Raw genomic sequence first — 18,133 nt, forward strand, 5'->3', positions numbered from 1 at the left:
CATATCTAATCATATACGTTCATTTAGTGGTTCGTGAATCATTGAAATTTAGTCGAGGTTAAATGCATATATGAATATAGTTTCAAATCCTTGAGACTTAACATAACAAACTTTGCTTATCGTGTCTGATTAATATAAAGATAAAGTTTAAATTTGGTCGGAAATTGCCGGGTCGTCACATAGGATACAAGGTAAGTTAGCTAGTATAAGGTTAGCATCCATTTTTATTAATCAAAACCGTAGCTAAAAACAAACAAAAATATCCAATTTTGTTTTACCCATAATTTCTTCGTTACAAATCCGTTTTGAGTGATTCGACTTGCCATAGTTTTGTATCGAACCGTTATTTATTAATCTAAACAGAAAAAGTATATGTTTATATTCAAAAATACAGCTTAGGTGTCAAATACAAGAAGATAGTCATATCCGTCGTAAGAACGACATCTTGATGACTCTTTTGAAAAAAATACTTCCAATTAGAGTTTAACCATGGATTTTGGATATATTTCATATCCATATAAAATAAGATTTTTCACCAAAGGAAATCTTTTAATTCAAAGTTTAAGATAGGTTTTTAAAATCAAACCCAAAACAGCCCCCGTTCGACTAAGACGGCGTATATTCGATTTTAAGGTGTTCTTCGTGTTTACAAGTTTTATATCCTTATGTTAGCTTGACATACTGTCATAATACATGTGTTGAAGTATTTTAAAAGTCAAGTTAGAAGGATTAAGTTTGTTTGCAAACAAGTTTAGAAATAATCTAAACTATGTTCTTGTTGTTATTAATTATAAACTCAAAAAAAGATAGCTATATAAATATGAATCGAACGAGATTTCGAATAAGGTTACTACCTCAAGTTTAAAGAGTGATGTTACTGGAAAAATAAGGAAAGGATCTTTGAGTTGATGGTGTCCTTGATAGCTTAGAAAATCTTGAAGTAGAAGCTTAGAATCAACAAAAGTTTCAAGTAAGAAATCTATCTTGATTTAAGATAGTTATGATTAAATGAATTGAACCAAAGTTTGAGTATGTTTATTACCTTGATTAAAACTAAGAAATTAGCTGAGATGAATGATAAATTCTTGATCTTCAAAGAGTTTTTGAAATGGATTCAAAAGATTGAAAGTATAGACTTGAAATGGATGATCTTCATGAAGTGTTCTTGATTGGTTTTTCTTATGATGATTATGGCTTTGATTTTTGATCTAGTTTATGGTTAAAATGATGAAGGTTTGCTGAATATTTAGAATAGGTATTTAGAGAGAGTTAAGAAGGAATTAAACTTGAAAGAAATGTGAAATAAAATGATGTACATGGAGCTAGATATGGACGTGATATATAGATATATGTATAAGGATTCTTTAGTTGAAATTTTGCTAAAATACATGTTATAAAATGCCAAGAGTTGTTAAACATGTTTCCCCATGATTAAAAAGGTTGAAAATGATGTTTTACTATTAAAATATACGAATAGTAAATACATCTAAAAGTTGAGTATAATACGGGTATAGATACCGTATGAATACAAGTAAAATTCTTGATGGAATTGAGTGCGAATACGAGTATAGTTATCTTTGTTGAGTATAAGTATGTTAGTATATATATCTAAGTCTTTCAAAAGTGTATTAATACATTTTAATACAATACATATATATACATTTTAATTTAGAAGTTATTACAACGTTAATCGTTATATATATGTATATAGTCTTGAAGTCTTTAAGTTAATAATCTCATTTTATGTATATAACCAATTGTTAATATATGTAATGAGATACTTAAATATCATTTAACAATCATGAGTATATATTTATATTCATATATACGTCATTAAATAATTATTACGAATTATGACGTTCGTGAATCGTCAGACAGACGGGGTGGCCAAATGTTTGTATAAAATTCATTTCAAATAACCAAGTCTTAATGAGTTTGATTGCTTAACATGTTGAAAACATTAATTATGTAAATATTAATCTTCTATATATTAACGAAAAAATCCGGGTCGTTACAAATACGAACACATAATATTAAGACTATCAATATTTTTTATTAATCGTATCATCGCTAACCCATCATTCCTCATCGCTACTCTCTCTTGGTGGACGATAATCGTAATCAATGAAAAGAAGATGCACGTTTATGGGTTAATTTGCCGTAATTGCTCTATTTTTAACTTCATCCCAATCTTCATCGCTACTCACCGTTGTAGTAAACATAAATTGGGACGAGAGTGGGTGCCATTTTGAGTGATTTTTATTGTTGTGGAGATTGTTTGATTTTGGAGTAATTTGATATATGGAAGAATGGTGTTGAGATATGGAAGATTGGAATGTATTTATATAGGAGAAAAAGGAAGGAAAAAAAAAAAAAAAAGCCTTTGAAGTGGTAACAGCTAAATGCTGGGCAACGGCTCAATTTCTTTCATGTTGTACGCCCTCAAAATATTATACACATGACAAACAGCAGGACGGATGGATGAAAGAGAAACGAGGGCGGCCGAGGGCGGGTGGAATGCCATCGGCGCTAGGGATGGCAATGGATCAGATATGGATCGGGTGATGCCGTATCCATATCCATATCCATTTAGTTTTTGTTCATCCATATCCATATCTATATCCATTTAGATTCAGATCATCCGTCCATATCCATATCCAATGGATTAAGCGGGTTAATGGATATCCAATGAATATTAAAAAAAATGTTATAGTTTTTTTTTTTAATATGCAATTAAAATGTAAACGTAGTATAGCAAAAATAAAATATGACATGACATTAAAAATTTTATCCATAAAAATGTGTAATCTTTATCGAAGATATAACAAAATTTGCTAAACTTATTATAAAACATTGATAATAAAAAATTAAATATGAAATTTGTAAGTTTATTTTGTTAAATATACATGTTTTATTATAATATATTATAGTTATTATTTCATTATAGGGTTGAAAGCAAAATGTAAATCTAACGGTAAATGAGCTTCTAATAGTAAATATATAAGAATATATCTATATTTATGTATTTGTGTACGTATTTCGGGTAGTAATGGATATATCCATGGATGCAATTTTTCATCCATGTCCATATCCATATTCATTTTGGTTCATCCATATTCGTATTCATATCCATTTAGGTTCATCCATATCCATCACGAAGCGGGTGGATCGGATGGATATCCACCGGATCGGGTGGCCATTGCCATCCCTAATCGGCGCCCTCGAGGGCGGGCATTATGAAGGTGTGAGAGCGGAGTCCGTTGGGAGTGGTCTAAAAGAGTACCGTGACTCTTTGATATATTAACCCTTAAACATATTAGTCAGCTATACTATGCATCCATTTTAGCTTCAAGATTAGCTTTTTTTAGATTAACCTGGATATCCGACTTTCTTTGGAAACTAACTAATCACCCACTTTGTTGGTACCCGATAGCACGAAATCATCATGGGTGAACCTCAATGACTACAACATGGTAAATTTTATTTTATTTTTTTGGCTCAAATGATTCGAACTTAAGACCTTTGGGTATTGTCGGATCAAGTCTTTTCCGCTACTGATTAGACTAGCCCTTTAAAGATGACTTAAAAAATGTAAAATACATGGTGAGAAGCATGAATATAACCCCATGGTTGCCTGTTTGTCTTGTAAGTGACTGGATGAGCATATTTTGGCTTTTGGCAGGAGATGATAGATGTTCAATATTCATTCATGCAGACAGGCATTTTCTACCCCAACATTATGTAGTGGAAAACATAACTTTTTCTAAAGTAACGTCAATTTTAGTCCACTTTCTCTTTTTTAACTCATTTCCTTTTCAATCTTTATCCATCTTTAATTCATTCCAATGATGAGGACCCGCAAAAGCTCAATTTTAAACGAAACACTGACTCTCATTCACACCATACCGGCATACCCTTTATTTTATAAGGGCGAGACTATACATGATTGTTTAGAATGTTGCATAACCAAAACTATGAGTAGTTGTGGGTAGGGTTGGTCAAAACCGGATATCCGAAATTTCGGATATCCGAAAATTCGGATAGTGAATACGGCCATCCGAAATTTCGGATATCCGAAATTTAGGATTCGGATACCGGATTATCCGAATATCCGAACTATATCTAATAAATGCAAAAAATACAAATGGTAATGCACATATTACATATCAAGTCACATACGCCTAAGTTCAACATTCTATAGTTCGTATTACAAAATGTTCAAAACACGATTAATACATCATCGTAAAATACATAACAACGTTCAAAATATGATTAACACATCATCGTAACACAAACATAACAGTTATATCTGGTTAATTGTTTATGTAGATATATTCATACAAATTATCTGCTTAACATAAATTGCTATATTTCTTATAACTTTTGATTGTGATTTATTTCTTATATAGTGATTTATTCTATATCAAATAATAACTTTATGTTTTCTAGAACGCGAATCAAGTTATAATTAATATGTCATAATCGTTACAATAAAAATGATACAAATTCATCTTTTAAGGATGAACCAAACAAAAAGTGTATCCGAATATGAATGCAAGTTAGTTTCAACAAGAAAGAGTATTAATAAAAGTTCAAATGATACTAACTTTACTCTTTGTAACAATTGATTGTTTCTATATGTTATCTTTGTTCTTTTTACTCTTAAAAATTAAAAGTTTAGTTTACCTTGAAAGCTATAAGGTCCATAAGCGATAACATTGGGCTACTAAACTATAAATACAATAAATATATTTTAATAATAAGTGTACTTTATTTCGGATATCGGATTATCCGAATATCCGAAAATTTTGGAAAATTGATCCGATATCCGAATCCGAAAATCCGGATATCCGATTTTCGGATATCCGATTTTCGGATATCCGAATTTTCGGATATTTTTCGGATCGAATTTTCGGATAATTCGGTTTGCTGATTCGGATTCGGATATTATGCCCACCCCTAGTTGTGGGGACCTAATTTCTGCTGGTTTTCAATAACAATGAACACTTCAAAAAAAAAAAAAAAAAATATCAATTAAACATTTTTTTGTTATTTTTATTAATCTGGGTATTCAACTTATTTTACGACCTGACTAATCCCAGAGCGCCTCGAGGGAATAACTGTAGCTGACTGAACTCGAACCCATGACCTCCACTGTGGAAGGATGGGCCCTCAACCATTACACCACCACCCATGGGCCATGGTTATCAATTAAACATCTATCTATACTCTTACAAATTAGACTATTTACCTAATTTGGTTAATTTTAATCACGTTGATCCAATGAGAACCTTTGTAGCCTAGAGAACCATGAGAACTCGACGTTCACGGAAGGGCGCACAGTTTGGACTATGTTAGAACATTTTTCGTTCTACAACAAAAATTGTTCTAACACACAAAATTGTTCTAATTCGCTTTTTTGTTATAATTCACCTTTTTTCTACGTTTGCACAAAAAAGGGGAAGGGCGCACAATTTGGCTGCGTTAGAACAATTTTCGCTCTACAACACAAAATTGTTCTACCACGCATAAAATTGTTCTAATTCACTTTTTATTGTTCGAATTCAACTTTTATTTCTAAATTTAATCCGATTTAGAGTTTAGGTTTTAGTGTTTTGGGTTTAGATCCCTAAACCATAAACTCTAAATTGTTCGTGTTAAACCCTAAATCTAAACCTTAAAAACCCTAAACACTAAATCGGGTTAAATTTAGAAAAAAGCTGAATTAGAACAAAAAAAGGTGAATTAGACTGGGTTATACATCAATCATCACTATAAACAATTTTGTCAGTCATCACTATAAACAATTTTGTGTACAATTTTTGTGTTGTAGAAAGAAAATTATGTCTCATTTAGACTGGGTTATACATCAGTCGTCACTCGTAAACTAAACCCAGTACAGTTATTGCAACCAAATTATTACAGTAGTAAATAGATCTACAAAATAATTCAAGTGTGTGAAATACTTTAAAAAGGATAGAATGAACATTACAACATAAAACAATTTCTACATTGCATAATCTCTGTTTACAATCTACTTACTCAACTACATTCTCTCATCTCTACATTTTAATAAACTCAACACAAAAAGGGCAAAGGGGATTATTATGAAAAAGGAAGCGGTATCTTACAGGCTATGTGGAAAACATCAGATTTAGATCCACTCTTTCGGGTTAATACACGCATCCAAAAGTTTCCATTCTTCACTACCCTCTTCTGGTTGCTGCGCGCATCCAGAAACGATAAGGTTTCAGTTTTATTAATTTAATTTGCGATCTTGCAAAAGTTGTACAGACTATACAGAAAGAGCAAAAGAACTTACATGATCATATTCCCATCTGGCTGTTAATGGCAAAGAAACAAGAATGCTTTCAATCCGACCTCCAGTTTTGAGACCAAATGTTGTTCCTCGGTCATACACCTTTAACATTTCACAAGTTAAAATCACATAAAACACATTTCTATGAGGGGATAATTAACCCATTTACTTAACGGGTAGATTCAGCTTATGATAATCTCTAACCGGTCAAACAAGTAAAATGAGAAAATTATCTAAATAAGGAAAGCGCGTCAAGTAGTCAATGGGTTGAAATTTAGCTAAACGCCGAGATTGTATTATTCAAAAAGATAAACATAAAAACATAATACTGTTAGACAATATGTGTTTCGAATCAATCCAACAAACCCAACCCGTTTCACCCAGTACCAAAATGCCTCTATTGACCTGAGCCCATTTTACATTGTTACCCAACCCATACATTTTGTGACCTCTAACAGAAATAAAATATGTATAATAACTGATGATAGCTATAACATTAATATTTTATTATTTTGAATTAAAACAAAAAAATAATTATAAAAGAAATCCATACCAAGTTGAATTCCACATATCTGCCTCTACGCAGTTGTTGCCATTCCTTGTTTTGCTGTGTGAACGGGGTATCCTTTCTCCTTTCTATTATTGGTATATATGCATCAACAACAGAGTTGGCACACTCTGCAATTGGACATATGTGAAAATGAGCATGTCATGTTTTGAGCCTTTATTGCACGTACAAGTTACAATCACCATATTAGCTTCTAGGTTCTAGCATATTAGTAGCTTTTTTATGGCATTTGTGGATGTGAGAGTTGACAACGAGACGTCTTAAACTACGGCCGCAATCCGTGACCATGAGAGTCCTAGACCAATAACTTGTAGTTAACCATAACATAGTTGATAAGTTAAAATTACCTGTGGCAAATGAGAGAAGCATTTCTTGATCGTAGTCATTTAGATCATCGAAAAATATGCCTCCAAGACCTCGTCTCTCATTTCGGTGCTGCACATACACAATTCAGATGATAACTACACCTATTGTTGTGATCTTAAATAACAAATTTAGAGCCTTTGAGGGCAAGAATGATTAAATGAAAAAGGTAATAGTTTAGCCGTGGTATGGTGGTGCATGAAATTAACAAGGAAAAAACCAGTTATCCCAATATCATAGTCAAATATCAAACCTTTTATATTTGTTGCACAGAAGATGAAGAGCTTAGATATTTTATATTAGTATGCATGACTCTCTTTTCCTAGCCACTAAATGCATCCCCAGTTGTACAATACATTAAATCTTCTAAATTCGGGTGACACTATCGCGAGATAGTGTTACTTAATTCTGAGGAAACTATATTACAGTTTTTTTCCGATGTGTAGGCGATTTCGAAATCATTGCCTACTAGTACAAAGTGAAAATAAGTTTCGGGGGCAAAGGGCCTTACTTAACCATCACAAGATGGCCTAGTGGTTGGCGCCTGATATCGTCACAAGATGTTTCAGGTTTTCAAACCTCACAAGTTGCACGTCATGAGGTGGCCAGAGAAAGGGTCAAACGGTCACGGGATAATCCGGTTACGCCACGTACATAATAGTATAAATACCTGGCCTATCCGAGTCACCTTAATAGTATTAACCTTTCAAAAATTTGAAATAAAAGGCCTTACGTAAGGCCTCTCTCAAAACAAGAAAATTTGCATACATATAAGGCTGTCACAATTAAACTAATGTGTACTTGTGTGAGTAGTTCTGAATTGGACGACCTTTTATATTCCCACACAGAACGTACGTAGTCATGTGGGATAGATATGGTAGTAGAACACCCCAATCAAGTATGTAGATAACAACAGTTCTTGTGTATACCTATGCTTCTCTATATGTGCTTGAGTTTGAAAAGTAGGTCAAATTGTATAAAGTAAGCTTAATCCTTCTCGTTTGTAATATTTTAATGCATATGCAAAAAAATAAAAATAAAAAAATAAAAGTTAAAGGTATACCTTGATGTAGAAATAGTCATCACACCATTTCTTGAACCGTGGGTAAAAACTCGGGTCAAACTTGTCGCAAGCATTTTTTTGTACCTACAAGATAGAACTCATTGTCAACTACTAGTAAACGGTCATCATGATATAAGGGGTAAAATAGACGGCCCTGGTTGGGTCAAGGGTCAACTGATCAAAACTTCAGAGAGGGTCAAAAGAGTCAAGGTTGTTGACCCCTTCAACACTCCAACACCTTCTGAACATTCAATTTCATACCGATCAATACGTTTAATATTACACACGCTACAACAAAAATTTGGAATGTCATAAGCCATATGCCAATAAAGCATACTTTGGGCGACCATTAAACTGTTAGACGGTTTGACCGATTTCCTTTCTACCTAAACTGACCCATTTTCACATAATCGGGTTAAATATACCCTCTCTACCTGCCACCACACATCTAAAATTTCTCTTCCGCATCTTTACAACTTAATGAACATGAGAAAAAAGAGATCTCGAAGGGGACTTGGCGATTCAACAACAGATATCTGGTTTTTACCGTATGGAAATGCTTGACATCTTCCTCAAATATATAAGCAGGAGTCAAATCGGTACCACCACCAAACCACCACTGCCTCGGTGCACCCGGAGCATCTACATGCATTTACAGAAGGCGGAAGATTGTCAGTTCACTAAACATTAATTTTACATATACATATACATAGAGTAAAACTACTTATAAATCCTTAATTAATCTGTTAGTTACGACATTAAACAATCAGAATTTTCCTAGCATCATCGAAAGTGATTATCACTTGGCATGTTTTATTAAACTAACTACCCAATTCTGATCATTCAAATCACATAATCACTTTGAAAACGCACGCCTAAACACCTCCTACGATACAATACCAAGTGGAATTGAAGTTCGAGTGATCCACTAGTAATATAAAGGACACATCTCATAGTTTAGGAAATCATTTTATAAAGTGGAGGTGTGACACTAATCTATAGCCATTAAAAAAACATCTCAAATGGGTTTACAAAAATGTGAAGAATCAGTATCTAGAAAGAAGACAATTTCACTATAAACAATAACTTTTTTTTTTTGGACATCAGTTTGGGATCAACCAATCACCCAGAGGGACTAAACCACCCACACGTTCATCTCCCGTAGTTGCATAACCCGCCCCCCAACTACTGCTCTGGAGGAAACCCGGACCAATCCGAGGGCATGGCCGGTAAAACCCCCCTCCCCGCTGCCCCCGCACTAAGCGAAAGGCGACCTGGGTGAATACTTTAGGTCATGGATAACATTGAGTGCAATGTTGCAGCCCATCGGAGTCGAACTACTGACCTCTCGCTAAGAGATTATAAACAATAATTAGAACAAGCATTTTACCCTTTCGAGCATCAGTCTCAAAATAACGATAATTGAAATGCAATGTTGGCGCAAAAGGATTCTTTGGATGTAAAACCTGCCAAAAATATTGAAATGTCAATAGCACAATTATCAACTATAACCCATACATGATAATTCATAGTACATTAAGATAATGGGTAGCAGCACTGTTACAAATCAAAAACATAATATTCAAGAATTAAGGATATTGAAACGACAAAAGAATCTCAAAAGCAGCTAAACACATATATGATTACAGTACACTCAAGGGTACATATACGTTTAGATATGTTTCTCAGAACTGATAATTACCCGCTTGTATACCAGTTGAATGTTGATCAAAACTAAAAAAGATTCATAATTTCATATGTGTACTTGCAATCTGTATAATACAATACGTCAATACTCAGTTTCAAATGCCGCTTTACAAAAATTATGTTTCAAATGCAGCTGTTTACATATATTCCAAATAACTACCCTGAAATATTTATCCAAAAACTCTGAATCTTATTATTGCAACTTCAACTCCCAATTCCCAATAATCAATTCAATAGCACATCCAAACAGTCCCATAATTTGCAGATAGTCAAAATCTAATACCAACATTTAACAGCATTTGTGTTACAATTAGAGCTAATTATATTTTACAGATATCAAAATGATAATACTAATTAAAAATCTAAAGACTTACAGAGCTGATACCAGCAGCAAAAAATGGAACAGGTCCAGGTTTGAAATTTCCATTTTCAGCATCCTTAGGATTAGCAGCTCTATAAGCTTCAGGTGGCATAACACCGTAGACAACAGAAACATTAACACCAGCTTTCTCCCAAACGGCGCCGTCTTGCAAAACCCTACTGATTCCACCACCACCGCCAGGCCTTGACCACACATCTTCCTTAAACTTACCACCACCATCAGCCGCTTCAATCGCAGCACAAACGCTATCCTGCGCATCTCTGATCATCTTCTCAAAATTTCCTCTAACCGAACCGCCATCACTGGTCGCCGCAACGCCGCCGTCGGATTCCCGGAGGAAGGTGTCCGGCCGGTGAGTCTCGGCTTGTTCCTTTTCGATCATGTGTGATGATGCTTTAATTGTTAGGGTTTTGTGGCTGTTAGGGTTTCTAAATTTAGGGATTCTGCGGGTGAATGATGTTGATGAAGTGGAAATGGAGTTGGTTAGAGCTAGGGTTTGTAAAGGCGTGGAAGAAGTGTGTAATTGGAATGATGAGGTGGAAGATATCGATGAGATCATGGTAGTTAATGATGCTGCCACTGTTATTTGTGAGCTTGAGAGCTGGGATGTTAAGGGTGCAGCTGATAATGTGTATGAGGATGAAGATAAAAAAGGCTATCCACGTTGAACTTATTACACGCGGGCGTGTGGGTCGCATTGTTGATCTAGGACTATTTGTTGTGGTTGGAGCCTAGGTTGAGGGGCGTTGTTGTTTTTTGAATTTTTTTATGACTAAAACGTGTGAGTTAGTTGTGTGGAGTAGTGGTGGTGTAGGTTGGTAGTGTGGGTGGGTTATTGGAATGCTGATGTGGCATTTAATTTTTATTTTTTGTGTTTTATTTAATTTCTTTTAAATAACAAAAATATAAAATTGTCACATACTTTTAATAAATACATTAATACATTAATAATAATAATAACAATACATTATAAACCAGTTACAAAATATTTAAAAATAAAATAAAATAAAAAATAACTAAATTTTACGGAGTACTATAGATATTTTATTTATATCTTTTGCCATATTTCATCCACTCAATTCTAGATCATTCTACTCCTTCACATCATTATTTTTCTTCTCCTTCATTCCATCTCTCTTGCAAGGCTGCTGCTACAGTTATTTCTTTTATCCCAATCTCTTTAAATTCAAAACAGTATTCATATCCATCAATTCTTCTCAATTTTCATCTTCATCTATATTTATTATATCATCCGAGTTATTTTCAAAGTTTATTGTTGAGTTTTTTTTAATAAATTGCAACCGATAAAAAGCTAGCACCAATCAAAAGAAGCCACCTCCAACAACTGCCCGTTGCTTGAGCCGTTGGTTGGCAACGAACGCCCCCTTTTTTGCTGAAGAAACGCCGCAATACGGGAGAGGTGAGCGTTGGATTTGTGAAAGGTCGGATCCGCCGGGCGTTGCAGAGCCCCGATACAACAAGTCTAATAATCCCTAATTTATACTCTTTGCGTTCGCTTTCTTGGAGTCCCTAGATTTCAGTACATTGTTTTAACCGTTCTTTACCTCTTAATTAAAATTAAATAATTCAGCGCTAAATGCTAAAATAATTCAATATTCAGCGCGTTTATTTCTGATATTTGAATGACATAATATACTCAATGATCAGCATTCAGTGTTGAACCTCTAAAAGATTATGAATCAATACAAAGATGAACACAGACAAATTCTTTAACAATTGCAGTAATAATAATCAGAACTTCTTCAATCACTTAAAATCACAAGTGTATCTCAATAAGAACACTTGCAAGAACACAGAATATAACGATTTGTTATTCACCAAAGTGATGAATTACAGAAACCCTAATTTGAGTTAACAGAAGTCGAGAGAGAATAAAAGTTGCCAGAATAATAGAATGAAAGTCTCTTAACCCTAAATTGGGATATAACTATCTATATATAATAAATTAATAAATTAAATAACACTAACAACCCTTTATATACAATATGTACATAAAAGGTCCTTCAACTCTCTTAAAATATGCAAGTAGCTTTATTTCTTGAAAGAATCCAGAAATCTATCATCATATCAGCAACCATCATCATATCTCTATAAATCTCTTGCTCTAATCATCATCATCATGCACTCACCAATCATATCTATAATAAAAAAAACATTTCAAGTTAGTATATGCAAGAGATTAAGCAAGCTTGGATGATACATTACCTTGATATTCCAATACTCCCCACAAGCTTGTCTTGAGAACACATCAAAGAGCTGAAGTCTTTTACAATTAGCATTGTGTTGAAATGCAGTAAGGCCTTTTGTAAACACATCAGCAACATTAACCTTTGAATCAACCTTTAAAACTTTCAATAAACCACTAGCAACTTTCTCTCTTACAATATGCCAATCAAGATCAAAATGCTTGGTTCTTTCATGCTGAACAGGATTCTCAGCTATTTGAATAGCTGAAGCATTGTCACAAAACAACTCAACAGGAATTAAGTTTTTAAAATTCAAGCTAGTCAACAAATTCACAATCCAAATAAGTTCACATGTGACAGAAGCCATTGCTATGTATTCTGCTTCAGTAGAAGATCTAAAAATGGTGGGTTGTTTTTTACTTTTCCAAGATATTAAGTTTCCACCCAGAAAAATACAAAATCCAGTAATAGATTTTCTTCCCAATAAATTTTTGCCCCAATCAGCATCCTCAAAGGCAGTAAGCTTCAAAGATATATCTTTAACAATATGAATACCTCTACCAGGACTGCCTTTTAGGTATTTTAATACCCCTAAAAGCTAACTTAAGATGCACAACAAGGTGCATGCATATACTGACTTAGAATATGCACAGCATAACTAATGTCTGGTCTAGTAACAGTAATGTAAATAAGCTTACCAACCAGTTGTTGATAAATTGAAACATTCTTGATAACAGTATCCTTTGAAGAAACTTTATATGAAGCAACATTAACATCAATAGGAGTATTCATAGGTTTAGAACCTATAACCCAAAATCATTAATCAATTCTAAACAATACTTTCTCTGACTTAAACATAAGCCATTATCAGTATCTAAAACTTCAATACCTAAAAAATATCTCAGTTTACCAAGATCTTTGATCATAAACTTATCACTTAAAGATGTTTTCACATTATCAATTTCAGAATTATCATTGCCAGTTAAGACTATATCATCTGTGACGACCCGGAAATTTTCGACCAAATTTAACTTAATATTTTTATGGTTTCGACACGATAAGCAAAATTTGTAAGATTGAGTCTCAAAAATATTGAATTGTTTCATATATTCAATTGATCTTCGACCATTCCCGACGATTCACGAACAATTAATTGTAAGTAGATATGTGAATATATATATATATATATATATATATATATATATACGATATTATAGAATATATTATATAATTATTAGGTATGACATAATTAATAAAATATAATATTAAAATATTGAATTAAGTTACAAGTTTGAATATAATGGCTATATTAATATTATTACGTTCATTATTATTATTAATAACAATATTAGTAACGGTAATATTAAACATATAGATATAAAATATGATACGCATAATTTGTTATAATATTAGTATTTCTAACAATATTAATATTATTAATATCATTATTATTATTACTGAGATTATTAAAATAAGTATTGTTATTTTTAAATTTTTTACAATTATCATTAATGTCATTATGATTATTAATATTAATATTGACATTATTATTAATAAAAATCATTATTTTTGTTATTTTTATTATTTTTATTTTTATTAATAATATAAAGTATTATTATTAATATATTTATATTTATAATAATTATATAATCAAAAATGGTACAATGAGATTCCAATTCAGTTTCACATACCCATCCAAACTGTTGTTAATTTTTGTCTATGTCGGAGTTTGTTACAGATCATTGTCAAGCAAAATTCGTTTATATACATATGCAATTGAGAATCAATTAAGACAGAAAACTCAAGAAAAACAAACCGTAACCTCTGTTCTTCATCTTTTTAACCATATTTTGATTTTGAATGAATTTTCAAAATGTAATAATACAGTCTTGTTAGGAATCGTCTATCTAAACTATCTGTAAGTTTTCAATCCTCAATTCTTTCTATTAATCTCTAATTTGAGAGTCAAAGTTTTGGGTTTTAAAAGTCAACTAAGTGTTCTTGAATCAAATTCGAGTTCTAATTGATGTTTCTGTTGAAATTAATGATTCACAAAGTTTTTAGGAATGATTTGAAACATATTTCATGTTGTAAAGATTGTCCAAAACGAACTCAAAATTGAAAACAATTTTTTTTTTTTAAGAGTTACCAGCAAGCAGTAAGTTCTTTTTCAGTTTTTTCTGAATTTTCTTAATTACAAGAACACTATTATTTTTTTTGTTTCATATTGTTTATAAATCCTAAGTTCAAAACCCTTTTGATTGTTGTTGTTAATTTGCCTCCGTTTGATTTTAATTCAAGGATGAAGAAGATGATGAACATGGTTTTAGGAAGTATTAGATAAGTATATATGGGTTGCATAATAAGTAAGAAAGACAAGGCAGAGGGAATGGTTAAGTGTGTTTGCGGGTGAGCGAGAGGTTTCGAGTTCAAATCCGGTTCAGGGCATTTTTTTTTAGAAAAGCTTTGGAAGGTAGATTTCATTACCACAATTATTATTATTATTATTATTATTATTATTATTATTATTATTATTATTATTATTATTATTATTATTATTATTATTATTGTTATTGTTACAAAAATAATAATTTTTTTATCATTATTATTATTACTAATATATGTATTATTACTATTATTATAATTAGGATTATTATTATTATCAAAATAACACAAACTTTTATTATTATTATTATTACTATTAGTATTAGTATCATTATGTATTTATTAGTATTATTAGAATCATTAGCAACATATGTATTATCATTATTATCATTATCATTTTTATCATTAGTATTATCATTATTATTAAAGTTATTATTAGTAGGACTACTATTAGTAAATCATTAAAATCAAAACTATCATTTTTTTTTACAAATAAATATTCGGTACATGAAACCTACTTATTACATATACTACAATTATATTAATATTCTATATAACTAAATATATATAAGACATATTAACATTTCTTATATAAATACTTACATACTACAAATTAGATATTTTTAATATATATATATATATATATATATATATATATATAGATATAATAATATAACTAAATATATAGATGTTAATCATTTTAAATATATATAAAATGAATGCATATAACATATACTTTAAGATATAATATAAGTATATAATTTTTTTTAAAAGGGAATTTAATATAAATTATATAAACTACAAACACATAAATAATATATATTAAAAGAAATTATGTGATTTCCATCATATGTTTTAATGGATATACAATTGATATAGGTTCGTGAATCCGAGACCAACCTTGCATTGTTCAGTTCCGTCGTATGAATATTTTTACTACAAAATATTGTAGAGTGAGTTTCATTTGCCTTTTTACCCTTTATATTTTTGGGCTGAGAATACATGCTCAATTTTTATAAATATTTTACGAAATAGACACAAGTAATCGAAACTACATTATATGGTTGAATGATCGAAGCCAAATATGCCCCTTTTTGTTTGGTAACCTAAGAATTAGTAAACCGATCTACTAATTGACGCGAATCATAAAGATAGATCTATTGGGCCTAACGAACCCCATATGTTGTAGCGGATGCTTTAATACTTCAATGTTGTTTTTATCATGTCCGAAGGATTTCCCGGAATGATAGGGGATATTCTTATATGCATCTTGTTAATGTCGGTTACCAGGTGTTCAATCCATATGAATGATTTTTGTCTCTATGCATGGGACGTATATTTATGAGAAATGAAAATGAAAATCTTGTGATCTATTAAAATGATGGAAATGATTATTTATGTTAAACTAATGAACTCACCAACCTTTTGGTTGACACTTTAAAGCATGTTTATTCTCAGGTATGAAAGAAATCTTTCGCTATGCATTTGCTCGTTTTAGGGATATTACTTGGAGTCATTCATGGCATATTTCAAAAGACGTTGCATTCGAGTCGTTGAGTTCATCAAGATTATTATTAAGTCAATTATATTTGGATATATTATGAAATGGTATGCATGCCGTCAACTTTCGATGTAAAGAAAGTTTGTCTTTTAAAAACGAATGCAATGTTTGTAAAATGTATCATATAGAGGTTAAGTACCTCACGATGTAACCAAATATAATGTATTCATCCATATAGATTAGGACGGGTCCTTTCAGTTGGTATCAGAGCGATGGTCTTAGCGAACCAGGTCTTGCATTAGTGTGTCTAACTGATAGTTGTTTAGATGCATTAGTGAGTCTGGACTTCGACCGTGTCTGCATGTTAAAAGCTTTGCTTATCATTTAGTGTCAAAAATTATTTGCTTATCATCCTTAAAGTCTAGACACGTCTTACTACCTCTATTGCATGGACAGTGTATAGATAAATACATATCTTAGCATATCTGTTATTGTTACCTTTGCATGACAGTTTCCGTAGATTCCTCCGTACCTTATGGGATTTTAGTATTATATATGCATATGTAAATTATGTATTGCAGGGTACTAATCTACATCCTATAATCTATTTCTTATCGAAAATCCTTCATCTGATCGTACGAGATGGAACTCGCAACAAGTTCATATCCCTCGGATTCCGACAGCTATTCCGACATGGATGTTCACCTAAGCTCCGAAAGCAGTGTCACCAGAATGAATCAACCAATTATCCATCCCCAATTCATCTGATGAGTTCGTAGTCGACTTAACCAATGGAAACGAGAAGAAGGCGATACTTTCCATCAACCAAATTCACCTTTTGGTGAAGAATCTGAAGCACTTACCGGCGAACCTGTTCGAAACACCATTTTCTCTCTCATTTCTAGAGTATCTCGACACGATTATATTCTATCCACAATTCTAAACCTTATTCATCCGCTCGTTCCGACCGACAATCATTCCGAAATAATGGAAGAAGTCAACGAGCTTCGCGCTCGAGTAATCAATTTGGGAAATATGGTGCAAAATTTACCAGTCTCAGCAACATCACCGACACCAACAGTACCATCGGTAACAACACCAGTACCATCAACAATCCATGCCTCAACATCTCATTCTGTACCTCGAGTATAATCATCGTTCTACGTATCGTTCTACATCAATTACCTTCATTCCTCATGGCGATTATGTAATCTCTAATGTTTTAGATATTATGTACTCTAGATCTAACGATAAATCAAATGAGATTAATATCATATTGACTCATTAAATCCATGATTGCATCTGAAGAAAATATATATGTAAGTATATTTTCATAAAGATTGTAATTAAAAATTCTTCGTACAAACTGTTAATGGTGAAAATATTTTAACGGGTAGGTAATACTCGAGGAATATTTAGATTTCACCTTAATAAGTTACACTGTACATTCGTCGAAGCTGATTCAACAGTCATTTACTATCCTACTTACAACCACCGATATACGTATCCGTTCACCGCAGAATAACCATTTTCATTCGATTTCATATTTGGATTCTGACCTATCAGAATCCAACAAGTGGCATAATAAAGAAAACATTTGGCAAAATAAAATTTGTTAGAAACAAACAAATTAACTGT

General features: G+C 32.1%; 1 protein-coding gene across 1 annotated transcript; it reads right to left on the reverse strand.

Moving 5' to 3' along the window:
• Positions 1–5,902: 5,902 nt before the first annotated feature.
• Positions 5,903–11,056, reverse strand: LOC139839743 (oxygen-dependent coproporphyrinogen-III oxidase, chloroplastic-like). Its single transcript, XM_071829890.1, has 8 exons — positions 10,395–11,056; positions 9,704–9,779; positions 8,861–8,955; positions 8,314–8,397; positions 7,235–7,322; positions 6,873–6,997; positions 6,323–6,421; positions 5,903–6,223 (listed from the first exon to the last, which is right to left on the reverse strand). The coding sequence occupies exons 1-8, from the start codon at positions 10,959–10,961 to the stop codon at positions 6,155–6,157; spliced, it is 1,203 nt and encodes a 400-aa protein (XP_071685991.1). The 5' UTR covers positions 10,962–11,056; the 3' UTR covers positions 5,903–6,154.
• Positions 11,057–18,133: the final 7,077 nt, after the last annotated feature.

The sequence above is a fragment of the Rutidosis leptorrhynchoides genome, chromosome 4, assembly GCF_046630445.1.
Source record: "Rutidosis leptorrhynchoides isolate AG116_Rl617_1_P2 chromosome 4, CSIRO_AGI_Rlap_v1, whole genome shotgun sequence".
NCBI classification, from domain to species: Eukaryota; Viridiplantae; Streptophyta; class Magnoliopsida; order Asterales; family Asteraceae; genus Rutidosis; species Rutidosis leptorrhynchoides.